The sequence below is a fragment of the Corapipo altera genome, unplaced genomic scaffold, assembly GCF_003945725.1.
Source record: "Corapipo altera isolate COAL_440 unplaced genomic scaffold, ASM394572v1 52, whole genome shotgun sequence".
NCBI lineage: Eukaryota > Metazoa > Chordata > Aves > Passeriformes > Pipridae > Corapipo > Corapipo altera.
In genome coordinates, this window is record NW_020884930.1 from 4,561,852 (window position 1) to 4,589,135 (window position 27,284).

Sequence of the window (27,284 nt, forward strand, 5' to 3'; positions counted from 1 at the left end):
GAGTTGACTCCCAGTGCACTGAGACTGAAAGTCTTCAAGACCAAAGAAGTGTTCAAGACCCCGAAGATGGAGAGAACTTTTTTGCTTGTCTGAGAAGCTCTGCTATCCACTGGTCTAAGGGCAGCTGGGAGCGGGTGCAGTGAATTACCCCATGAGACACAGGAAACTGCAGCAATGTCTCTGCAGGTTGAGGACAGGGATAAGGTGCTGCTATCAAACCAGCCATGAATGCAGGTAAATAAGACAAGAAATTTTTCGATCCTTCTCCAGAAAATAAATTTTTGAAAACAGGAGATGAGCTTGGGTAAACTTATGAAACAGAAAGACAGGTCAAGGAGGTAAAGCAAAGGAGAACTTCTGCACATTTTCCTCATCTTCAGATAAAGCTGTGTGGCTATACACAAGTACAACAACTCCTGAACTTTGGCTCCTTTATTTATAAAACAATATACTAATCCTAATCCCAGGACACACTGACGTAACTGAATGTCATACTTTCCAAATATAATGGATTGCATTTCCATGATAAAATAAATACATTCCAGCAGTGAGCCCCACAGCAAATAACAGAGCTCCAACAGCTGGAGAAGCTGGGGTAAGAGGTACAACAATTGAGTTGTGTTGTTGAAGCCCAAAAGCAAAGTTTTTGCTGGCAGTATTCTAGGAAAACCTATTATAAATGCAATGCTACCAAAAAAGTGCTCTTTTCTTTCTAATTCTGTGCTGCATGCAAAAGCTGTTAAAAAATTCTAGGTAAGCAAATACACTCTTTTCCATATGACCTTCTCTTTGATATTTTCAAAAATGGATTATCTTTTTAGTTTAACACAATATTTGTCAGCTTTTATTTATAGCTTAAAAGAAAGACCTCCCACGAACTGTCACCAAAAATGCCCTTCTATAGGCATGCTGTCAGGAGAAAGGCTTTCCTTTCCTGAGTGTCATCCTGTGCTCAAGTACATTTTACTGTAACTAAGATAGAAATGCTTCCAGCAATCATTGCATCTTCAATCAGCTGGACACATCACTCACCTAAGAGCCATTTTTAATCTGTATTACATGAAAGTGAGGGTTAAATACAATAGATAACCAAGCAGCAATGTTTGCTGTCATGTACGCTCTCTTTTTTTAAATTTATTTTATAAAATAAGTAGGCACTAAAACCTTTAAAGAACATTTTTATTCTTATCTAATGTGTAGGGGGCAAGAGCAATATTTGCAGCAGTATGATACAACAGCATATTACCCAAGTCTACATGACTTGGCATGGTTTGTTTTCTTAACTTGGAAACTGTAATGAAAGGCCATGGCGCTTTACAAACTGGTTCTACTCTGTGGGTATCAAAAATGAAAAACTGAAATGTCACATAGTTAGTACAAATTCAGTATAATGTAAGCAGGCATGACCCAGGACAGATTACATATTGCAATATATTTAGGACCTCCTTTGCTGAGAGTTAGAGAGATTCCTGTCCTTTCATGGGACATCTTCAAAGGCAGTGCAGGACTTTATTCCCTTATCTGCTATTCAGTGACTTACTGAGATGGAAAGAGACAAGTATGTGCAGGTCAATAAAATGTAGTCCTTTGTAAAGTCCATATTTACTTCAGCTGTCAAACAAAGAAGGATTGTCCCATGTTTTCGTCCTTGCAGGAGCTCAGCATTTGGTGTTGTCATGAGTTAACACTTCAGTCAAAGCTGATATGCTTATAGTGGCTGCTGCAGAAGACTGTGCATGTGTTTTGTTTTGTGACTGAATAGTATGACATACAAAAGTGAGGCCAAACCCCTGGGAGTCTGCTTTAAAATGTTTTTGTCCTCAGTTTGTGATAGTAGACTTCTGGTCTTTGGGAGCTGCAAAGTTCACTTACTCACAACCCAAAGGGCATTTTTGCCACATTTTGTCACTTGATGAAACAGTCTTTAAGTCAGTCTGTTGAGTTCAGCACTATCTGTTGCATCTTTGTGATGGCTCTTTTCATTTTTCTGTTTGTATTTCATGTGGAAAAATGCGCCCCCTAAAATGGCACCTGAAAAATAGAGAGCATTCATCAGTAAAGGGAAGAGAAAACTTTCTAAAAAGATGTTTCAGCAAGGGCCCTGACATCTGCACTGTAATATCCATGGTGCTTTACCTCTTGAATAGAAACAAACAGCTTTGGGGAATGACCATGAAGCCTTGGACCAATAGTATGGACCCAAGGAGCTGGTGGGCAGGATCAGCTGCCCTGGGGCTCAGAGAGGCGTTCCCCCAGAGAAGAACTTCACCTCTAGGATCTGATCAGATGGCAAAGTGTCTGTTTTGGCCTTCCTCCCTTTGAGCAGAGATTTGTCATGTTTGTCATGACAGATGACTGTCCCACTGTAACAGCGTTGGTGCAGCTTCACCTTGAGCACAATGTGCTGTTCTGGGCCTCACAATTGAAGAAGGATGTTAAGGAATGGGAATGTACCCAGAGAACAGAAACAAAGCTGGTGAAAGAACTGGAAGGAATGTCCTATGAGAAGTGGCTGAGGACTTTGGGCTTGTCTCGTTTGGAGAAAAGAAGGTTGTAAGGTGACCTCACTGCTCTCTAGAACTCCATGAGGAGTGGGAAGAGAGATGGTGAGCTCTTCTCCCTGCTATCCAGGGATAGGACATGTGGGAATGGCTCGAAGCTTCACCACGGGAGGTTTGGACTGGACATTAGGAAGCATTTTTTTTACTGAGAGAGTGGTCAAACACTAGAAAAGGCTTCCTAGAGAGGTGTTCGATGCCCCAAACCTGTCAATGTTTAAGAGGCAATTGGACAATGCCCTTAAAAATATGCTTTAACTTTTGGTCAGCCCTGAAATGGTCAGGCAATGGGACTAGATGATCATCGTAGGTCCCTTCTAATTGAAATATTCTATTCTATCCTAATACTAAAAAATATTTTGTCTTGTTTTGAAAAAAGTTTTAAGCTACTTGTTGAAGTTGCATCAGCTCGAGCCTGTAAGAACATAATACCATTCAGTACTGCTTAACAATGTAACTATACTTTGTTCATGTAAATTCCCACAGCTCAGAGTAACTCTCCATATGAATAAGGTAAACCTACAAAGCTGAAATAAATGAATAAAATCATAACTATAAGCTACGGGTACAGATATTTTAAATATGACATCCCAATATTGTCACTATAATCTGGATGCCCAAGACAAGGCTCCAATCCCTTCCTTGACAAAGAAAAGGCAGTAGGTAACAATGAAGTGACAATATGCTACAAGTGCAGCAGTTTCTTCTGTCCTAGCTGATTGCTATGCCATTGTATGTCAATTAAAAAGCACAAAGTAAAGAAAGCTTTTCTTGAGACCAAACACTTAAGTTTTCAGCAATCATGGCACACAATCATGAGATCTCCCCTCTTTCATTCTGCAGCATTCATGACAAAATTTCATCCAACAAGTGAATTAGTGTCAGAAATGCAGTAGCACCATCATATCTCGGAGATCTGGCTTCAAATCAACCAAGAAAAGTGACTTACCAATGATGAGCAGGACCGCAATTAGAATCCCAATTGCCTGCCCAGCGGTTGGCCAGGAGTGCTCACGCTCTACTTCAATAAAGCACGAGTTTTCACTTGAACACTTGCAGATGTTTACTGCAAAAAGAAATGCCATTAGGTTAATGAGAAGTTTAGTAGTTACATTTGGTTAGTCATAAATATACATGCTGTCTTGAAACTAGTACTTCTGTGCATAGTATACCTTTAAGATGCACCTTGTTTTCCAATGCTGGCTTTCCATTGTCATTAAGTATTATTGGAACGTTATAAATCTTCTCTTCAAAGTTAGGATGTTTTGGAGAGAGGTAAGCATGAGTAGCTGTAAGTAGGAAATGGGACACTCATGTCAGCATAAGAAAGAAATTTATCTCAACATTCATACCAGTTGCAAATGTGCTTTTTTTAAGGTTGCTTTGCACGTGATGGTAGTTCCTGTTTTCCCCTGTCTTCCAAGGTCTCATTGGCTTGCAGACATGAATTAAAAAGGGATTATCCAAAAGCCTAGTCTGGCCTTCAGCATAATACAATCATAGAATTTCCTTCCCGATTTCTACGCCAGCCCAAATCTGACATTGGGTAGTGCAACACTGACAGCATCACATCTAAACCAAGAATAGCCCTTTATACTCAGAGAGACCAATACTATCTTAAATTGTTCACAGGGTAATTTAGTAGGATGGGCCATCCTTCTAGCCCACTTACACTGTTGCATCTGAGACACTTTAAAATTTGGAAAAGCCTATAACAGCCACTAAGATCAGATCAAAGTTCTACTAATGTCAGGATCATGTTTTTAGATCAAGTGGAGATTGCGAGCATTTATTTTATTTTTTCCTAATGCCCTCCTTCAACAATTTTCATCTCAGGGGCTTCTTGAGCAAGATGTAATTTCTTGCTTTGAACTTGTAGAAAATTTAGACAACATCCTGTGAGAGCAAGTTCCAAAGTCAATTAGCTCCTCATTCTATTTGCACGGGAAATAACTCCACAAGCTTCATTTAAGGTTCCTAGGTTCGTATACTGGAAGAGAGGGCAAAGAATGAACCTTTGGCCACCCTGACCATAGCATTCATGATTTTATAACTCTCTGTCATATTTTTTCCCTACTGTCTTCCAAGATAAAAGGTAGTAGCTTTCTTTGCTGCTCCTATGCACTTTCTTATATCAGGTTACTCTGTAACTCTCATTATCCTTGTTACTCTAACCCTGTTTCCAGTTATACTGCATCTTTGTGGAGATAGAGAGACTGGAATTCAATATTTGAACAAATCATGGATTTATACAGGGGCATAATGGTGTTCTCTGGTTATCTTCTCTGGTTCTTTCCTAGTAATTCTCAATATTTGATCTGTTTTTCTGAACACTACTGATAAATTGATCTCATGTTTCCATGAAACTGCTTACAGGTCGCCTTCCTGATTCATAATGGCCAGCTCAGCACCCATGATTTCAAAAGTGAGTTTGTGAGTCCAGGGTCCATTAGCATCTGCCATGTTGTTGTTCAGCCAACTCAGCCTTGCTAGAATGTTCTGAAATTCTTCACACTTGGTTCCTACTCCAATAACTTTGTATATGAGTAAATTTTGGCTTCTCATAGCATACCCATATGTATTGAATTATGCAGATCCTGGCAAAAAAACCTTTGGAAAACCACAGATGAATTCCCTTCACTGCAAGAGCTGACCATTTACTCCAACTCCTGAATTTTAAATTATTATTTATCCTTTAATTACTTGTCCCTTTAACACCATGGCAACCCAATTTTCTCTAGTGGGACACTTCATCAAACATATTTTATTAATTCAGGCAGGCTCTATCAGCCAAGCACTTATCCTTGCATTTATTGCCCCCTTCAAAGAGCTCCATTTGGTTTGTGAGGCACGACTGTTTTGCGCAGGAAATGTCAGAAACATACAGTTTGCAAACTGCTCTGTTTCTTTTTCATCAGTGATGTGTAGTCCTTAAGCAAATAGTACATGTCATTCTTACCTGCTTCTCCTCTCACAAGTACTCATGAGATTTTAGCTTGCAACATACCACATGTCATCTCTTGAAAAAAATAATTAATGACTTAGGTGTTCTCAACAACCTAATTTTTTTTCTACATGGAATACTGGATATGCAATAACAGGAGTGAAAAGGAATTAAATATTTCTTTATATTTCCCAGAGTACTAAGAGAGTCCCATGTCATTTTAAGAGTAGCTGTATTAGCTTACCATTGACTTTTGAGATTTCCCAATTGTTTCTTGTATTAATATCATCCGCAAGGGAAAACGTAAATTTTGAATAAAACCACTGTTCATCAGCATCAGTAGCCTGAATCAGAGTTCTCTCTCCTCCCCTGACCGGGTAGCAGAAGAAAGCAGGATTATCCTTAACTAAATATGGAAGGTTGTCATTCACATCCTGTAAGTGGAGAATCAAGGATGTTCTGGATTTCTGAGCTGCGTTATCTGTAGAGTTTAACAGAATGCAAAGTTACATGGACATCTTGAATTCACATGCTGGGTTGTTGCATTTGCAGCTATTCTAGAGGTACCAATAACTATCAACATGTCCAGAGGACAGAAACAAAGCTGGTGAAAGAGCTGGAAGGAAGTGAAGAGTGTCATTGTGTCTGAAGGTTGCAGAGGAAAGGTCACAGGAGGACCTGAGGAATTCATGGTAGTTCCCACTACTTTTTAACAAGTATGGTTTATTTATCACCAGCTCTTGCTTACTTCAGAGCGCTAGCAAGGGTAAGGAGGCAGACAGACCATCATATCTAGTAAGTGATCATATCCAAGGTGACCAGTGCTCTTTGGAGCTCTTTTAAGCATGAAACTCCTTAAGTTTCACATCTCTCTTCTGTATACAGGAAACGCAAGTCAATATTGAAAGATTCTAATGGCTGGGATTAGAAACCCTAATATATTTCAGAGTTGATAGCATATTAGTTTTATTCATAATAGAATGAAATTCTGTACAAGGCTGCAGACTACTCTCCAGGTATGTTTTCAGGAAGCCTAAAGATACCTATAAGAAAGACTAAAATCTTTACAGCTATAGAGGAAAAAGTGGCAGAAAATGTTGAAGCTGAAAACACTGAAGAAATTCTAACCCTCTTTATATGTCATGTGGCTCAAGTAAATATAAGTTCACGTGGTAGCTAACTTCATGAAAACTGTTTTAATCCTCATTACCTACAGCATCAAGATTTCTTTAAGAAAGTTAAAATCTTAAGAAATATATACTTCTAAGGATACATCGTAGGATGTATATCTAAGGATACATGTTCCTGTACTTTTCATGGGTTTAGTCATGGGAGGTATGATAATTCCTCATAAAAGAGTAAGGACATGTGGTTCCTCTGTGTGTATATGTGGTTGCTTCGTCACTTACTCAGCTCTGTTGCAACAACATCTATTGTGTACATTTCTGTTTCTTCTCGATCCAAACGGGAAGCAGTGTATACCTGCCCAGTTGTTGGATTAATTCTCAGCCATTTCTTCACATCACCTTCTAAGGAGTATCTTTCAAAAGAAACAGGGAAAAAAAAAATCACATATGCTATTCTGAAGCAGAAAAAGAATCTGACAAAGCAAACTGATTTTAGCCAAGCACCTCGGTTACAATTGTACTCAAAGACAGGGTTCTTAGAAAAGTCACAGTACTACAGCCAAGCAGGAGATACAGAAGAAGAGAGGCTAAAATCATCCAGAATAAGAGTGAGAGCAGAACCATGGAAATGGCACCACTACTCCAGTCTGTGTACTTGCAACTTCACTTTCCTCCTAACTGTGAAACCTGGGGTGTTCCTGAGCTTTTGATCCAAAACTGTGCTTTGTCCCAGTCCCATGTTGCTCTCTCCTCATTGCATTTCCCATGCCTTGGTTTCGCTGGGGACACAAGTCAAAGGCTGGGGGGAAGAGGGAGCAGTGCAGCCAGGCACCCTATTTTGGATCAGCCAGGGAACAGGATCCCCAGCTGGACTACAGTGGATATCTGCTGCCTGTCTGGAGAAGCTTGACAGAAGCAATTACCATTGGATAGCCTTGAAGTAGAGTGTGCTTTAAACATCACCACATAATTGCCTTTATATCATTGTTTAAAAAAACACCAAGGTCTCTGGGTATTTACTTATACAAATTTAATCATGAATATGCCAGTTAAAGCACAGGCACTTGCTTGAGTAGAAGCAACCTGACCTTCTCACTCAAAGTTTTTGTTCTTTCAGTACCCCTTACATTAGAAACAACATGCTAACATGCTTGTACATCTTCTACTTCTTATACTTTTTATTTTATGCTCTTTAATCTATTTTTTAGCAAAAATGTGGTTTATGTATTTGTGAATATTTGTCATCTGTCTCTGTCATCATCCCCTGGAGCTTCTGGACTATGTGGCTCACTTTCAAACCAGTTTGTCAGAAGGCCAAACATGATAAGTCGCCAAAAGTTAGGGGAAAGTAGAAAGCCAGATGAGAAACCTCTGGGAATAAAAATCCACTGGAGGCCTAAGAGTTATATTCTACAACTCTATTAACTACTTGGTGTTTTGCTAAATTTTAGTTAAATTTCAATAACTATTTGTTGATTTGTTCAGCATTCCAGCTGAGAATGGTGCAGCAAGAGCCCCAGATAATTCTCCTATCTGACTCCACTGTGTAAGGTACATTTACACCATGCAACATGGCACAGGAATTGTCTTGTACAGAGCTTTGCATCAGCAGTAGAAGCAGGCTTATTATCTTTGACAGATGGGAAAGAAAATTAATTAATTGTTAACTGCAGACTTGAGGTTGTGTGTTTTGATGGAGAAAAAGCCATGTGTGGCTTCCTGTGTGACATGAAGAGCAGCTACTCTCCTAGCAGTTCTTAAGGGTATGCAGTATATTCTTCATTCATTTGTTAAAGGGATTATGGATATGGAAAACCTGTTATTCTCAGACCAACTCTGCCTTTTTCCTGGAGAAATATATTGGCCTTCTTCCCTAGTGGTTTCCTGTTTCAAGGGCCCCACTGGCTGATGCTTGTCACAGTACAGAGAGAAATCTGGTCAGAAAAGCACTGTCCAGCAGGTGGGTCACTGGCCATCACCCCACCACACCTCTGCTTTCTACTAGGAAACACGGTTTCTGTAAAAAAAGTATTTTCCTGCATGCCAAATATTGGGCATATTTTCCTCGTACCTTCTTTAGAACAATTTTTGAAATACTAAATTCAATGAATTAATTACAGTCACACTTTTTTACCGTACAGAATCCCCCTCAGGATCATAGGCCTCCACAGTCATGACCAGGGTATTGACAGGAATGTCTTCAGACACTTCTTCTTTGTAAACTGGCTTGAGGAAAACAGGTGGCTCATCCACATTTGTTAAGAAAACTTTAAACAAGGTAAGGGAACTTGAGTTGTACTGCACTCCTGGCACCAGCGGTTCAGGGTTTGTGGCATTGATCACCAGGTTGTACACTGGCTTTGTTTCAAAATCAAGAGCCTGGATTAGAAAAAGAAAAAGGTGCTTTAAGCAATGACCCTGCTGCCATGAAGAGCTCCAGTGAGAAACCACAAAGTCCCACTCTTCTCAAGGAGGAGATTGCATCCCAGATACAGACAAAACAAGGGAGAGCTGTCAGGAGAAAAATGACACTGAGAACAGTCAATTTAAATGAAACCATATGCCTGTTTAGGGGCCTCCTCAACAACTGCATTTTCTAATAATGTTGCCACCTGTCTAAGTTTAATAACTATATCCTGTTTACAGGACTAGTATTTACAGCTCTGTATGAGAAGGCCTCAAAGGAACTCTGGGTGCCAAAGGTCATGCAAGGGTTGTTACACTGCAGAGTTTCTCACAATTGCCTCCTTGGAAAAAAATGACACTGAGGTTGATCCTGAAGATGGTCCACCAAACGCTGCATCTGCCTGCCCTTGCCCTGGCCAGCAGCACATGAACTGATTGCATACGACATGGGATCCCTTGGAAAATGAGTGATAAGTTTTCTGGACTCATAGTCGAAGCACCTTAAGAAGGCTAATTTCAAAGGGAGAGCAATTTTTCTATTGAAATTCGTGGATACAGCAAAAGCATTCCTCGTATTCTTGTCTCCAGCATTCAGCATATGAGCTGTATCACCCAATGCAGCACATGCTGACCTTGGCTTTGTTGCAGTCAATGTTTCCCTCAGCAGGAACAAACTGTCTCTCCATCCTGACATTGAGACTTGCTGGCCTCACTTTCACCTCCCATTGCAAAAGCTACCAATGGTCCAGAGCAACAGCAGGGAGGAGGACCTGCCCCATCATCACCCGCCACTACCACCATAAACCATGGAAGCATTTAACTGGTTTTCTCTTTTCCTATGCAACTGCAAAATCACTCAAATGATGCAATTTTTTGTCTTTATGGTGCAAAAGGACCTACTTTGTTGGCCTTCATTCTCTGCTGGAGAAGGAGCCAGCAGCCGAGTTGGTAAAGGGAGCTGCTGTTGATGGCTGGTGGTTAGGGGACAGCAAAGGCAGAAGGATAGGGGGGTGTGTGTGACAGGTACAGTGCCTGACCCCAAGAGTGAAGCCTTCTGCAGTCTGCACCATGCTTAGAGTGTCCTCACCCCTCCACTAGCCAACACCACTCCCTGCAAATCATCACCAAGGCTGTTACTGTTTATGACAAATAAATAACAATAAAGGAGAAGAATGAATCCATCTATTCACCTTGTTAATCTTGATGAACCCTCGGTTTGTTTTAGCATCTGTGTCTATGATGAACGTGTTGTTTGGATCTCCTTCCTTCACTTGGTAGATGATGAGGGAGCTCCCTGTGGCAGGCTCATCTCCATCGTGAGCTTGAATTTCTGATATCACAGTTCCTACTGGGACACTTTCTGCAATGGTCACGTTGTGATACTGAAGAGAGAGAGATCATTGAAACATGGTACACCAAGCACCATCCGTGGACAAAAACTTGAGCACTACAACAAGTTTGCAACCCACAAACATGAATGTATTCTAACCCACAGCAGCCAAGTGAGGGAGGGAAGTTTTTAGCCACACGTTTGTCAAAAGTGATGGGATCTATGTTAGTGGGTAGACTACTAGTATAGCAACATTCACAATCCTTCCTCCTCTGTTGTAACCACTGATGTGGCTCATGCAGTGCTCACATCAGCATGGACAGCACAGCTCCTCAGTACCCCATGAGCACTCTGGCTACTCCCAGTTAAATATTTAATTGCTCTATGCACCATAGACTGTTGCCACATTAGCATCTCAGCTGCATTGACTCTGATTGATGTGTGCCCTCATCCAGAACCTTCATCTTGAGACCAGCTCCAGTACTGAGGCCTTGAGGTGAGGTGTACAACCGCTGTGTAGCCACCTAGTCTGCATGTGACCATTCTCCCATTGCCATCAACAGAGACCTGGATAATGCAGTCAGCAAAGCCCCAAAAGCAACAAAGTTTTCCAAAAAGGACACCTGCACTGGATGGGCCAGACAGCTGTCCTGAGCCCACTGCCTGCATTGCCTACAAGAATGGTGGGGGCTTGGACACCTATATGTAGGCACTTCAGCCACTTCAGTGTCTGCAAGGGAGTCTTGGGCCATCAGGCAGAAATCACAAGAGGTCTGCAGGTCTCTCTGCCAGATGCCAGCACCTCCACCAGAGGAAAAGGCAAGAGCCTGATGCCCATTCTGGAACTGAGGGCCAGCAGGTATGTGTTTGGGCATGGATCACTGGACTACTGTTCCTAGTCAAACCAAATAGGGCCTTTGATTTCCATCTACCTTCTGGCTGTTTTGGGTGCATTAATACTGTGTTTGGAAGGGAACTTGGGCGATGTTAGGTTTTTTCCAATTAGCTATTTAATTAATTTTAAAAGCTTTTCTTCCCCCCTTTTCCTTCAGAATTTACACTTCTGCTTTAATAGAATAACCGCTTTAATAGAATAATTTCTTTCTGTACACATGGTTTTCCACCAAGCAAATCACCTTAAGTTTGAGAATTAACTATGAGTGAGTCCCAGTGTTCACTGTTCAGATAGAGCCTATATACAGGCTTGCAGCAATACTCCGCCTTTATTTTCAGTAGTGGATTACTCTGTTACTTGTTCTGTAAATGGTTAGTTTCCCATTTACATTCTACAGACGTTGAACATACACTCAAACAATTGTCAAAAGCATCCAAAACAATGTTAAAAATACTCACATCTGATTTTTCAAAGATGGGAATTTGATCATTGATGTCAATGACATGTACTTCCACGTCACAGATTGTTTCAAATGCTACACAGAAGAGACAAACAATGTCACAGCAGCCCCTCTGCCAAAAATAACTTTCCTCCAAAACAGTTCACTGTGAGCAAAAGTGAACACTGCCAGATTGCCCAATCCAAGCAAAGTCCTGCCGTTATAAGAAGCACTTGATCTCAAATATCTCTTGGTCACTGATGACCTCACTCTATCTTACCATTCACCTTTCCAATTTCTTGAGTGTCGTCCCATCCTGTTTCATTTTATGTCCTTCACTTTTTAAACCATATCCCTTTACCAGGATGATGATAGCTGTGAATTGTGTTAGCTTTCTCAGTATCACTTTTGTGTGTCAAAAAGTAAGCCCTGGGTTGTTATGCTACCTTGTCCTGTTGGCAGGCCATCAGGCAGCACCCTCATTTTTGTTACAGCCGGACTTAAACTTCAAATCTGTGTAAATCTAAGCACTACCTGAGCAGAGGGCATCCATAGCAAAGGAGAGTTGTGGGTTTAAAGTATAAAATGTCTGGTTATGTGCTGTTCATATGTAGCTGGATTTTAGTGTTTTACAGATGTGCTTCATGAGCTGAAAGTTAAGGAATATTCTAAGTAAACTGTTTGGATGAAATCTCAATAAGCATCCAAAACAAACCACCAGCTTTTCCCTCTGCAAAGTTTTCTATCTTCTGCCTAAATGATGCTATTTCATTTACAGACATGTCACACTGTTTTCTTTACATGCCAGTTCCTCCATCTATAAGTTTTGCTTAGCTATAAGGACTCCAGCACAAAGCTTTAAGCTTTAGCATGGAGTTCAATTTCTTTTCCATTCAGTGAACCACAAATGACTCTTGGGAACTTACATAATGGACAAGATTCTTTTCAAAGTTTAATTTCAGCTCTTAATGTTTTCAAATACGTTATCTGGACTGCAGAGCAGCTGTGTTTAATTTCTTGATTTTTTTTCAGTAAGTCCCTTTGAAAGATTTTGGGGGAAAATCACAATCATGATCTCTTCATTTTTTTTACCCTGTGGAAGGAAATCTCTCACTGGAGAACTTATTAACAAGCTTCCCAGTTTAGCCACACTCTGACCTAGAGCTGGTTTCCTTTCATGCTTGCACTGTGAATCATGATTAACTGCCCTGTGTCTCAAGTATGAGGCAAGTACCACACCAGAGCAAGACAGTTTTCAATGTTACTGCCCGTGCAGTGAATCTTCCATGTCTTCTCACATCCCTTGGACACTGAGCACGGCGGATGCCAGTGTCAACAGAGCTATTCCAGTGTTTAACGGCAGGCATTACATACCTCCATCTGTCACCAGCACCTCCAACGAATAGTTGGATGCATAGAGCTTGCTTAAGGAACGGCCAGTTAAGTGCAAAACCCCGGTTTCTTGCTGAATATAGAACAAATTGCTTGTGGGAACTTCAGGAACCTGACTTTTGATTTTGAACTGCAGGCGAGAGTTAAGGGTGTTCTCCTCATCCATATCTGTAGCAAACAGGGTGCCAATATTGCTTCCTGTGGCAGAGTAGACACCAGAGTCAGGCAGATAATGCAGTGGTCCTGTTTCTCCACAGAGGTACACACTGGCAACAGTGATACCAATGCAAAGAGTGGAGGGTGAGTAAAAATAAAACTGCATGGAAAACATTGTGACAGACACAATAATTTCACTTCTGGGAGTTTTTCTTTTAACATCCCAACCTACTGTTTTAGGGTTGGGGCAGTCCAGAAGGACTGGGCCACGTATTCTGATCAGAAGAAGTGGCTATAACAACAGGTACTTCAGTCCTGAAACCAAATAACTGATGTGAAGATTTAGGGACAGATTTGAGTAATGGTCCACTGAAGTCAAAGTCATTGAGGAGTATCTGGACAAGGGAAAATGGGCTCATACAACTTTTAGAGCATTATTTCTTGTATTAGTAATAAAAGGGGTGTTTTTCTTTTTACACTCGAAGCATTTGTCCAAAACTGTGACTGTGAGAAAATGCAATTTTATGTTTTAAATGGAACAGCATTTTTGTAGTAGGTGTCTTGGGTCTGCCCTTCTCAGGTTATTGAAATCCTTTCTACATAAAATATTGAAGTGAAAACAACAGGGCTATTTGCACAGGAAAAACATTTGTCTAGGAGACCTACATTTTACTCTTTGGGATCAGAATGTCTGCCTTCATCTGCATTCAGCTAGAAACAATAACAGGACTAGAATGATGTGTATAAATTAATAGAAGCTGTTTTCTTACCTCCAACTTCATTTTCTTGAACTTCAATTACAGTGAGGGCCTGCTTGCACACAGGGGGATTGTCATTAATGTCTTCCACAATAACATGAATTTGCAAAGGCTTGTCTGCCAATTCTCCCTGGTTATCTTTTGTGATCAAAAAGAACGTATACTGCAATAAGAATGGCATGATTAGATTTTTTTTAATGTCCACTGTGACAATATTTTACATTTAAATATGTAACTGGGGAAACATTCCACGCAAATGAAGTATCCTCTCATAAGTGTCTTCAATAATTTCATTCTTTTTAATTCAGAACTCTTCCATTACCTCTCAGTGGCTGAGATCTGAGTTCTCAAAAGAATTTAAAATTCCTTGACTGCACTCTGGCCCTGGTCTTGCAAAAATTCAAGAAAAGCAGGAATAACTCCTTTTTGTCACTTTGCAAATTCATCTGTTACACCTGGAGGTAGAATTTCTCCAGCATATCTGATCTCTGGCCTATTCTGTGCCCAAATTTCCTCCAAGAACAAAAGGGAACATAGGGTTTTCTGTCTAAAAGACCTCCAGATGAAAAACTTCAAGGTAACTTTACAGCTGCAATTCAAAGTTAAACTCTACTTCTGGTGTGGAGAGATCTCTAAGGCTCCTGGGGTCTGAAGCAGTTCTGAAACATCCAGATCTCCTGCCCTCCACAAATGCCACCACCTATCTCTTGCTTATGCACCTACAATCTTGCTATAAATGATCCATGTTGTACATCGTATATATGCTGTAGGCAGTGATTGCTACTGCCAGCTCAGTGGCAGGGTAACAACCTGAAGGCTGTTTACAGTGTTGCACTTTCATATATATCAAGTCATTCCCAAACAGAAGTGACAAGAAACAAAGCTTTTATTCATTTTTCCCCCTCTGTCCTTTCGACTGAGCTTTCTCATATTTTCTCCCACACCAATAATCACTTTCCAGCCATGGTCTCTAACATCAGTGAGGTTTTATGTGTTTACTTACAGTATCCTTTTCTTCCCTGTCCAATGGCTTGGTCACATAAATAACCCCATCCTGACTGATGGAAAATGGGAGCCTGGGCAGCTTTTCTTTTTCAAAAATGTCATAAGTTACATTTGGCTCATTTGACTGCACCTAAAAGAAACCAAAAAAAAAAGTCAGGATACGAAGTCAGAAGTGCAGACTGAGATTTAACAGGGATCATTTCTGGACCACAAACAGAAAAGATTGCATTCCTGCTAGTTTCATAAGTCAGAAAAATAACATTTTGGCAGGCTCCTGGGATGAACTGCAGAAAATCAGACTGATAATCCAGCTCTGCTCTCTGAATTGTGTGGTGAAGCCATCATACCCCAGTTTCTCCAGCCATCCAGATAGGCTACAACACTTATTTTTTTATGGAAGGGTTTTGTGATATGGACCTAAATTGACACTAATTTATTCCATCTCCTTACACTGGCTCTTCCTGCCTGTTGTTTTGGTTTATGTAATTCAGAGAAGTGAAACAACAAAACAAATATCTGGTACCTATCTGCACATAGGTGTGTGCACACTCTTTGCATGCATCAAAGTCTGTGATGAAGAATCTTTACTGGGGTGCTGCAGATTTAAAATGAAATAAGTACACAGACTGTCAAATTAATGAAGGAGTCAGTATTACTGTTTATGTTTCATACTATATAGCAGCAACTGCATTTCATTTACCCCTGGGAAGAATCAACATGTCATTGGCTGCCACATGAAATTTGTATACAAGTGACCCCAGAAAGGATTCACCATTGCACGGTAAACTTTCTTCCAAGTGTTTTCACTCTGGACTTCCTTGGTCTGTCACTGAGACTAGTGAGAATAGTATCGAGTCGGTTACTCTTGCAAACGGGACCCAGGGAATCCTGCCATGTTCAAGGGATGACAGCATTGAGGGTGTCAGTGCCAAGGCATTTTTCAAAGACAAATATTTCTGAAAGGCTCTTGGCCTGTTAGTTAATATGTACTGATTGTATGCATTGCTATTGGTCTGCAGTTATCAGCAAAATATTTTGTGTTTGCACTGTGAAAAGAGGAATACCATGGGAATGCAGGATGCGAAAGAGGATGTTTCAGTCCTCCCTAGGTACTTTTGATGTAGCAGGTGTGCTACATGATACAAAACTGGTCACATAAGGTGTCCCTGAGTGTGGGGGACTGCCCACAGCAGGGCTGTTGTGGAGCTTCTCCCCTGCCAAGCTCTTCTGCAGCTGGAAGAATCTAACCTCAAAATAACCTTCAACAGACTAACTCTTGATTTGCCCAAAGCCTGGAGGACCCATGACTGGACTTTGCATCTAAATTGAAGGGCAAAGTCCAATCACTCTAATGTTTGTATTGACTATATCTTGGTCACCTTCAAATTGTTAACTTTCACGCTAAAAATAAGTCAATGAGACCTGCACTAACAATCATTTCCAAAGGATACCATATGAAAAATAACTGGGAGGTGTTGAAGTCCTTCTGAAGAGCCCAATGTTGAATGCAGTGGGGGAATCTTCCCAGTTAGATGGGAGGAAATGACACTGTGGCACCAAGAAGTGCAGGGAGTGTGGCCAAGGAGCCTACCTTGCTGATGTTGACAGGATGGACCTGGGTTGAGTTTTCTTGGATGCGGATGGTGGGGGGAGCTTTCCACAGGCTCTCCTTCACATGGATGATCACATCGGCACTGCTGGTGAAAGCATTTGTTGACATTCCTGCCATGTCCTTCACGGAAACAACAAGTGTGAAGGTGTCCTGCTTTTGAGGATCTAAGTAATAAGAGCCTAGAGACAGAGTAAAGAGCCAAGTGAAACAATGCAGAGGTTGTAGGGATGTTTCATCTCCCTGTTGCCTCCTTCATGCACTGTTTCTTTATTTGCTTCAGACTCACTCCTTAGATGGTCCTCTGTGACAAATCTCAGCAAGCAGTTTCTCTGAATGATGCAGCACAGCATCATGTAGATACAATCCTATGAGACCTCTGTGCTGTGGTCTCATATTGTGCAGATGCCCTCACTCCAGTTAAGCACTTTTTCAGCTCAGCAGAAGAGACAGGCATTTCTAAATCATTGCAATTTAGTTGGGATCACATGGGTGGCTGAGTTTCCTCTGCATTTTTCATGTTACTGCTTTTGGTTCTCTAGATTTCAAGGAAGAGAATTAATCCCAAAATATGACATAGTGTAGTCCTGTGAGCCAGACGATCTATCTTCTCAGTGTACTTTTAGATCCCAATATCCATTTCTGCTAACTTCTCTTGGATTTGGTGGGACACAAAACAAGTTCCCCAAAACCAGGGGCTCAGTGGAGTATTTCCCACTGACTATATTATTCAGAATGTAACATCAGACCTGTGTTGTTTTGTTCCTATGTACACCCTGGAACTCATGCTTGCTCTTTGAAAACAAGAATCTTTTTACATACCCGTCCTACTGGGTGAAATGGCTCCTGTTACATTATCGATCTGGAAAAGCATTTCTTTATAAGGGTTGGGAAAATGATGGAGAATGCTGTACGTCAGCTGTGCATGGGGAGTTGCAGGATTATCGCGGTCAGTGGCATGGACATACATGAAGGGCTTGCCTATTTGGATTAGAGAAGAAAAAGTGGTAAGAGAAGAGACAGAAAACACGTACCCCATATGTACCCTGGCATTTTATTTCGCTGATGTGCAAAAAGTTACATATTTTTAGCATTCTCTTTCTGTGTAGTCTTTGGCAACCTTTAAACTTTAAACTCCTTCTAGCACAGGAGTTTTTTTCAGTGCAATGGAGAAACCAGTCATATTTGCCTGCTAAGTGATACTTGCAAAGCAATAAGTACTATGAAATATTTTTGATTACAGTCATCTCTTTGCACTACATAGTGGTGACCTCCTTGCCTTTTTATCATATTTATACAGGTTTTCATCCTTCTTTTGTACAGTTCTGTGGGAAGGAAAACCAGTAATTTTGTAGCTTGTTGAAATATAGCACCCACTTTATCTTCCTGTTTAATTTACCTACCTTCCTATAAACTATAATATTTAATTATTAAGATAATTACCTGGACGAGAGTTCTGCCTCACTACTCCAGCATATGTTATCTGGTCAAATTCTGGTGGGTTGTCATTGATGTCCTCCACATATATTGTAACAGCATATGGACCTTCCACTACATCTCCATTTACATCCAGACTTTCCACCTGATTTGAAAAAAGAAGCAACAGCAAGGAAATATTTTCATATATATAAATTAAAAGTCATAAATTAACATAAGGATGTCAAATGTCAAGTCATTCCTACTGTGAATAAGGTCTGGTGAGAGTCATCACTGGGTAGCTCCCTCTACAAGGACAAATTTGCCACTGTAGCTCATCGACAATAATTTACCACAGTATATAATGCCAACAAAACAAAAGAACCCACTCATGCTTCTGATGGCACTTTTCAGAGGACAATTTCTAACTTCCAGGCTCAGTAGAAAACTTGTATTTTTGCACAGCTCAGATTTTATGTCTTTCTTTAAACAGAAACATATACTTCCTAAAGAACAAGTAGAAAATCCAACGTGATATAGCATTTATAAATAATTGCTATTATAAATATTAACCAGGTAAATAGGCTGATCTAAAGGTTAGTAAAGAAAAATTAATTCTTATTTTTAATGACTTTTTTCCAAACAATTTCACTTCTTATTTTCCAGCATTCTTTGACTTTAAAGCACCAAGTACATACTACATCTGTCAGACTTAATTTATTTGCACATAGTAGACAAAATCATTATTATTTATGCCTAAACAAGCATAATTTTTTAGTTCTGTCATCACTTCTTGTCTATAAATGATTCACATGCTTAGGATTAATGTCTGGAGCTATAAAATTATCCTCTCTAATTCCAATCCAAGGGTGCTTTAGAGCTGAGAACTTGAAACCATTAAACCTGAAGTGTTAGACTTTAGTAAGATAGCTAAGGTTAGCTAAAAAATCATCATGTACTTTGTCTGTTTAGATACTGATCCTCTCATGGCCATTTCCTTCTCAGCTCCTAGTGCCTCAGAAAAAAACCCACCATTTTTGACATAGAATAACAGCACAAGGCTATACTGAGACCAAAAGACTGCCTATCCGCTGTCCCACATCCAACAGTGTTTACAATGAGATCCTTATGAAAAGGGTGCAATAGCAGGACAAGCATACAAAGCTTTTTCCTTTAATAGACTCCAACATGTGCTAAACAGCTTTCTGCTGTTATCTAACATAGGTTAGATCTGTATCTCTCTGTCTAAATGTCTTTTACTCACACCATTTGTTACCATGCAGATTATAGCCTTCCTAAATAGATTACAATAGTTTATTTTCCCACTCCAGACATGGAATTCACCCTATCAGTCTTCAGGGATAACAAACAAAACTCATTCATCAGGCCAGATTTCACTTCCAGTCAAGTATTCCCATATTTTAAGAGAATTAAAGGACTGGTGTTGGCATCAGGATAATTTTTGTTTTCTCAACACAGCTTTTCTCCGCTAAGAAGCATTTTCCTGTGCAGGCTTTCAGAACTATGAAACCATGTGTCTTCCAGCAAAGCTCAATGTTAAAAGTGAAAATGCTGTCTGTAAACATAGACAAAATAAAGAATTGGAAATTTCAACAGTTTTCTATTAATTTCAGGTTTACCAAAAGAGAGCAAATTTACTCTCTCTTTCTGATTTTCATTGAGTCTTTACCTGCAGCCAGTGCACGGGTTTGGTCTCCCAATCCAGAGACCCATTGAGATACAGGATGCCGTTCTCCGGCGCAATGCCTATTATTCCATCTTTATCACCAGACAATCTGAATTTCACAGCAGGTGGCTCAGATGTGAACTAAAATGGAAAAAAATCAGAGAGAAAATCATCCTTTTTCAATGTTTTCACCATAATAAAAATCATTCCATGCTTTTATGACTTTTAAAATCTATTGCCAGAAGTGTGTTTGGCTAGGAGAATGATATTCTGAGAGTCTGCTCGAACAAATCTGCTCTTTTCTGATCCTCAGCAGAGGAATTTTCACATTATTTCCTTAATGCTGCAAGAAATCGCAACTGTAGTTTGTTTCCAAAGCAAACGTCTGCTTAGGACAGGGTTTTGTCTGAGCACGGGAACGGAAAAAAGTGACACACATTCTCCATTTGCCTGGAAGCTGGATCTGTCCTCTGGTTATGGCTTTGGGAAGAAGAAAACCTCAGAGTCAAAGGAAAATGATGACACAAGTTACATGGAAACCCATTCCCTAGGAATGCTGATTTTATTAATCCCTGTCTTAGGATATCCTCTTAAAAATGTGTTTCATAGAGGGGGTTGTCTCCTGTTGTTTGCATGTAGACTCTCGAATTCCCAGAGAGAGGAATTAAAAATTAATTTCAGATCCTCTTGGGGGACTGTTCTTCCCACCAACACAGATGACAACACTCCTTATGTGGTCTCTGGGTGCAGGCTATGGGGGTTTTTACCAGAGTGGATAACAAGAGACACTTGATTACCTGGTAAAGGATGCGCACACCCCCTCCTTCTGGAATAGAGAAATTCATGTCCTTCAGAGGCCCAGTTACATGCAGGTCCCCCAGATTAAGGCACATAGCCTGTGAGAGAGAGAGAAAGAAATAGAGGAAAGCAGCTGAGGGTTGTCTTGCTGCCACCATGCATAAACAACAGCTTTCCATTACTGAGCTTCTTGCAAGTTATTTTGCTATAGTATAACAGTAGAGACTCTTGCTGGTTTGCACTGAACATCTCCAGGTTCTTTAGTGCACATCCATGTTTAAAAGTAGTGTTATTTATTAATTAATTTGAGAACAAACACCTGGCCCCTGCCCTTTTCTAACCACTACATAATTAAATGAGATTTGATCTATCTTCAACAGCAAACAGAAGCAGCAGAGATGAATGTAGACTGAGACCAAAAGAAAGTTTAGAAAATCGTTGATGTATCACCTGTGTCCCAGCAGGATCATCTGTGTCCCATGTAGGAGTCAAAAGGTCTTGTGACAACTAGTATGTCTGGAGGCCCAGTGCCACACCTGGGGATGGGGAGGAATGAGGACTGCACCCCTCATAATTTCCTCAGTAATTCAAATCTTTTTTTGCAAGGGAACAAAGTGGACCTCTCTGGGTCCCCTACCTCATCACCCTCAGTGCCATAGCCATCTGGACCAGCCACTAGAGCCCTGTGCCTTCACATCAGTTGCATATGAGTCCAAGCCACAGAGAGAGTAAACATGTCCTCCTGATCTTTGTCTTCTACCTGATGGCAAAAATGCCATATGGTTCTGCCTCAGCCTCTGTCTTTTTCTTAATGTTTGGCAATATCTTCACATCATATTTTTTCTGCTGATTTTTTAATGAGTGTTATAACCACCACTCCCTAGTTCCCCAAGACCTCCAGACACACTTCTGCCCCAATGTTTCAGGGCTGTTCCTTTTTTCAAACAAAAAAGGTAAAGCGAAAATGAGCCTCCAAGGGCAGCCCTTGCACACAAGACAATTCAGACTGTAGTTCAGATAATCTACCTGTTTCTCCAAAAGCAAGACCAAACTCCCCTGAATACCTACTCTTCACTCCCTGTCTTGCCAATGCTGAGAATTCGCCTGCCAGAATTAGGGCTCCATCATTTGGCTGCACGGTTAAAATTCCCTTTCTTCCAGAGTAAAAATTACTTTATTATGCTTTACACATTTAGAGTCCCAGGGCCACCCTGTCCAACAACCCATGGAGTTGAGCTCTGGGAGTGCGTGTTCTCTGCTGCATGACTTTTCCCCTGGATTTGGTCCTATTGCTGCTGGGACAGCTATTCAACCTCTCACAGAAAAACACAGTCTACATACTACCAAGGGAAAACTTAATTCTGCCTATGAAAAAAACATAGCTAAGTTCAGCACATTTTACCCTAAAGCACTGCTCTGTGTGTGTGTGTCACAAGTGGTGTTTCAATAAAGCCAGATTCTCCTTAATAATAGCCAGAAATGCTGCCTTCCTCGTCTATAAGGGTTTGTGACTCCCTTTGCCAAAAGGAAAAGCAGAGTACTGTGAGAGATGGGGAAGGAGGGGGAGGGATGCTAGTGAATTCTAGTGTCAAAAGAAAAATATGAAAAAAAGCCACCTAATGGTTAGACATCCAGGAAAGAGTAGTTACAACTTCCTTTTACTATTTTTGCTAAATGCCGACTGCTGGTCTCTGCCACAGACATGATAACAGGACCCTGAATCTGACCTCCTAAGGCTGTTCCCGTGTCACAGAAGTGAGCACAGCCTGGAGGCATTTCTCAGGGCCATTTTGTGGACAGATTTTGCTTGATCCTGTTCCTTACCATGAAGGAACAAAGGCTGATGCTATAAAACCCAACGAGTTCAAAGTGCAGTCTGTGAAGCAAGTAAGAGATATCACCTCTCTCGATTAAAATTATTTTATGTGGACCATAAATATTTTCAAACTTATGTCTATAACATGAATCACTACTCAAGAGTGAAAGGGAAAAGACACTTTACTCCTTGGTCCATATCCAGTGGCATCCCTTCTGAAGATGGCTATAACGCCTACGGAGTGGCTGCAGGGGGGGGTCAGCACTGCCATGGGCAGTAGCTTTTGCAATAAGAAGGAAAAAGGAGGTACTCACTACGGCACATCACTCCCACCCCTCAGGGTGTCCATATTCTAAGGTATTTTTTACTGAACTTGAATTTTACTCTTTTTTTAAAACTTTTCCGTTAATTTCAATTGTGAAGTAGAAGCCACCACTGCTGTAGCCTTTACAAACATCATTAAATCTATTGAATTTAATACATGAGGTCCATAAATAACATAATTAATATATTTCAGTTCCAGAAAATCCTCTGAAAAGGGATTCACATAGACAGAATAATGAGGATACATAATTAATGTGCACAGTTTAAACTATGTGCCATTATATGTCTTAGAATACATTTGTCATCACATGTATGGATTATAATAGAGAACACAAGATACAGATGTCTTCACTGTTTGGTAATTTATTCCAGTATTTTTAAATCTTTTCAAGTATGAAATCTAGTTACTGGAAACAGTGATATCTAAAGATGAAGCACAACAGGCAAAATAGGTAAATTGGTGCCTTTCAGGCTTTTTAAAGGTTTTTCTTAATGATTGAGATGTCTTCTTAGCTTTTGGCTGTGAGATTGCATACACATTTTGGGGCCCCCCTCCCACACCCAGAGTTACAGCCCCTCTGCTGGCACAACTCCCAGCCTAACCTGCAGGCTGGCATATCCCATGGATTAGAGTTCAGAGGCTCACAGGTAACCTTTGCCATTTGCTCCCAGACAAACAAAGAAAACCTGTAACTCACCGAGTGAATGACAAGCAGAAATTGAAGTCCACACAGCTTAAGCATACTGGAATATGCTTTGCTTCAGGTCCTGCAAAGAAGAGATGACAGTCACTTTAACGTCAGAGAGTTGGCCCAGTCTATTTGCAAACTAAGGTAACAGCTGAGCTTTCCTGAAGCTGCAGGGAGAGAGCTGAGGAGTGAACTCTGAAGGACCAGGGGCAGCTCTGCCCATGGGAGGCAAGACCGCAGGTGTTCCAAGCTGTCCAGGAAGCCTGTGCCCATCAGACCTGTGCTCAATGGTGCAACAGGTGCCACATGTTGTGAGAGCCCCAAAGAGCTGTCAGAGATCGAACCCAGTACACAAATTTAAGCCACACAACCTCATTGTTACAATGATTCTGTCACGCAAGCCCCATTTTCATTTCCCCTTTGCTGAACACAACAACATGTTCACAGGAAAAACACAACCACTCTTAAGGTATCTGTCTTCTGGTTCCTAAAAAACAACTGTTTGCTTCAACTTGCAGATGCAGAGGAAGCCTGAGGTTATCTGCATCCCTTAAAACAACACAGTTACTGGAAATGAAATTTCCAAGTCCGAGGAGCATTTGTCTGCCTCAAATTTCAGAGAAACGCTGAGCGCGCACTTCCACGACTTGTGTTACATCCTCCTGAAAACTAGATGGGTTTCTCACAATGAAATCCTACTTTCTCACTACTTCTAGATTTTAACAAAGAAGAAGGGCTATTTCTGAAGAAAGGTGAAGCTGATGTACTGTGCTGCCATCTTCAGTGGTGCTCCATGTTATGTGGCTCACACCTACAGGTATTGGGGGAGTGGGTTGCTTCAGTTGGATACAGTATGTTCCTAATAATGCCAAGGTCGAGGCTTCAATCCCCATACAAGGCCATTCACTTAAGAGTTGGGCTTGATCATCTTTTTGGGTCCCTTCCAACTCAGAATATTCTGTGAATACCCTTCAGCCACCACAGCTCTGTCCCATGGAGCCTCCCAGGGAGAAGAACAGAGTGTGGAGGCACAGCTCCCTTCAGACACCTTTCTGCTTGGGCTTCCCATCATGCTGTTTTCTTCCCCCTCCTTTTCTTTCCTCAGTGGCTGACCCAAAAGGGGACCTGTACATATAGAAACCACTGCCCACATCGCTGTTCTCTCTAGCACTCATTCTAGGACATGCTACAGGACTTTATCTTCCAGATCCCATTCTAAGCAGGGTTATATGGGTGTGCGATTACACCCTTTGAAATTGCTAGGCTCTTTCCTTGAGCTGGAGCTAAATGTGTGAGTACTGGAAGAAAATAATATGACACTCATTTGAAAACAGAAGTGACCAGGAAAATCATTAAATTTATCAGGAAACAAATGCTGAAGTTGAGTCCCCTGTAGCTGCCTGGCAGGGATGCCTGTCAAGTAGGTCCCTCACTGCCCTCCTGAAGCCAGAGGAGGTGGCACAGGCAGGGCAGAGAGAAGGAGAAGACACTTTGAAGCCCCTGGAAGGACACTTTGAGCCAGGACTGCTGCTGATATTTCAGTTAGAAAGTCAATGAAAATTCTTTCAATTTCTCTGTCTGTACAACAGCCTCTCCACTCCCCTCCTGCTGCTCTCTTCTGAATACACTGGCCAGTTTCAGCTGCAATTAATAGCAAAAAACTCATTTGTTACTAATTTGGGGAGCCAGGTGGGACAGAGGACCCAAGGAATAAGGCTGCATTTTGTGCCCAGCGTGTGCCCGGCAAGGGAGGCACAGTTATATATGCCCCTTGGCCAGCCAGCAATGGAGGGACACCAGGAAGCTAAAAGTACTGGTGGAGGCCAGTGGGAGGTAGGAGAAAAGGGTATGGGGTGGTCTGGGATACCATGGTCTGCATTAAGGGAAAAGAGAAGGAGCAAGGCCTACTACGGAGAGGAGAAAGTTTGAGGAAGGGACACATGCAGCCTTACTAGAGGGGTCAGAAAATGCTGGAAAATGCACTCCTTCATGTGGCTGCCCTACAGCACTGTGTCACAGCCGGGTTCTTCTGTCCAGATCCAACTATGAAATGCAACAGTGGAAATACAGCCATTCCATAGTTTGCATGATAAGTGCCTGTGCTGTTTCCTTCTCTTTGAACATAAACATCCTTTCCTTATGTCATGCCATTTGAAGTGCCTGTTGATTAGCCCTTGAACATTAATTTTTGGCTGGAAACTCTTACCAAGTCTCATGAAGCATTGCGCTGCCAAGGACTAAAGACCCAAAATACATACTTCTCTGTCACTCATAATAGAGTTTCAGTATATATAGATTCATACAAAAGTTTTCAGTAATAGGCAGCTTCAGAATTAGAATACTATCAGCTCAACTATATGCAGCCTGGAGTTTGGCTGAGGATTGAAGCCATATTTTCTCCTTCATTTCTTAGCTTCATCTCAGTACTATATCCCTAATAATTCCTTATGGTTCTCATGACTGAAATCTCTAGGATAACCATCATAGAAACATCCCAGTGACTTTCAATAATAAACATTCAGAGAACAAAGAATATTCCCCGAGGTTAAAGATCAGTAACAATCACAAGTATTTGCTTCCATGGAAAAAAATACTATTTTCTTTAGTTGATTGATTTCAGATGTTCAAATTCAGCAAAGAGAAAACAGAGGAAATCGATCCAAATCAAATACAAACCAGACTAAGCCTTAGCACAGCAGTCATCCATTTCACAGGGACAACTGAGTTCCCAACTCTGCCTGAAAATCCTTTAACAAAACCCTTGTTTCAGCTTTTAAAATCTTTCTGTTAAGTAGCAGTTAGATCATCCCTTACCTGCGACATGAAAAGCTTATTTTGCTCTAAAAATGCTTCTTTCTTTCAGCTGTGGGAATCACCTTTGCACAGGTTGGCAGTGTCTGTCTGTGCTTATCCACACAGTTTATAGTTCTTGCCTATAGAGATTCCGCAGCTCAAACATTAACTGCATGGAGAATTATTGATACTAATGACTAGGTGTGGTATGAAACAGCAGCCCTGTAAGGAAGCAGTGTAGCTCCAAGGTAATTTACAGCCTTCAATATTTTAAGGTCCTTTGTGATTTTCTTTCTGAAGTAATTCTTTTCAGTGGGGCTGTGAGAAATGAACACTCAGGGAGTGGGTTGGAGCTCCAGTGGGTAAGTTAGCCTTTCTGTAGAAGAGGAGGTGGAGTGGACAGGGCATGGGCCTTGGTTGGAGAACATTTGCTACTTTCCCAGCTGCAGAAATAATTCGTGTTCAGAAGACAATAATTTGGACATAAAGGTGGCTTGTTTTCGCAGCAGATCTGTGCATGGGGAGAAACCAGCCTAGTTATGAGAATAATTTGTTAGTTCTCAACTCAAAAAGTTCAAATTCTGTCTGAGCTCAACCACAGATGTACTTCAGGTAGCTTTGGCCAAATTGCTCTATTTGCCCTTTTCCAGATACTCATCTCATAATGGATGTAATCCTTTCTTTCTCTCGAGTGTCATCTTTCATGTCTCTTTAGGTTTACAGCCTTTCAAGAGAACTAGTCCCCACTAATCTCTGTATTTTGACACCTGCAGTAAAGGGACTGAAGTTAACTGGACCATAAAGAACTATGGTAAAACAAATAAAAAATAAAATATATTTGGTAAGAAAACATTTGTGCAGCACATTATTTTCTGAATTATGCATCTAAAGAAAGAAGTGTTTAGAATCAATTGCAGCTCAAAGGTGTACAGTTCTGGGGAAAGTTAAGCTTTCTGTTTTGTGTTTCAAATCACCCACTTCCCTCGAAATCAGTGTTTGTTTCTCCAGGAAAACACCTCTAGGCTGTGCTTTCAACAAGCTTTCAAAGACAACTGTTCTTCATTTGCTCATGCAGTCAGAATGATTCAGACTTTCTCAAAGTTGTCTGCTAGCAGTCTGCTAGCTCTTTAGAGCACAGTTCA

The 27,284-nt window shown here is 40.9% G+C and overlaps 1 protein-coding gene across 2 annotated transcripts; it reads right to left on the bottom strand.

Moving 5' to 3' along the window:
- Positions 1-1,279: 1,279 nt before the first annotated feature.
- Positions 1,280-26,272, bottom strand: CDH17 (cadherin 17). Of its 2 annotated transcripts, none has more exons than XM_027659182.1 (18): positions 26,164-26,272; positions 23,359-23,428; positions 20,520-20,618; positions 19,726-19,863; positions 18,063-18,201; positions 17,442-17,600; positions 16,602-16,801; positions 15,009-15,140; positions 14,018-14,168; positions 13,074-13,289; positions 11,719-11,795; positions 10,226-10,417; positions 8,764-9,008; positions 6,912-7,042; positions 5,747-5,983; positions 3,731-3,847; positions 3,508-3,624; positions 1,280-2,031 (listed from the first exon to the last, which is right to left on the bottom strand). In XM_027659182.1, exons 2-18 carry the CDS (start codon positions 23,401-23,403, stop codon positions 1,925-1,927), a joined length of 2,502 nt encoding a protein of 833 aa, XP_027514983.1. In that variant the 5' UTR covers positions 23,404-23,428; positions 26,164-26,272; the 3' UTR covers positions 1,280-1,924. The 2 variants fall into 2 exon arrangements, with proteins under 2 accessions (XP_027514983.1, XP_027514982.1); XM_027659181.1 differs by lacking the exon at positions 26,164-26,272 and adding an exon at positions 23,721-23,811.
- Positions 26,273-27,284: the final 1,012 nt, after the last annotated feature.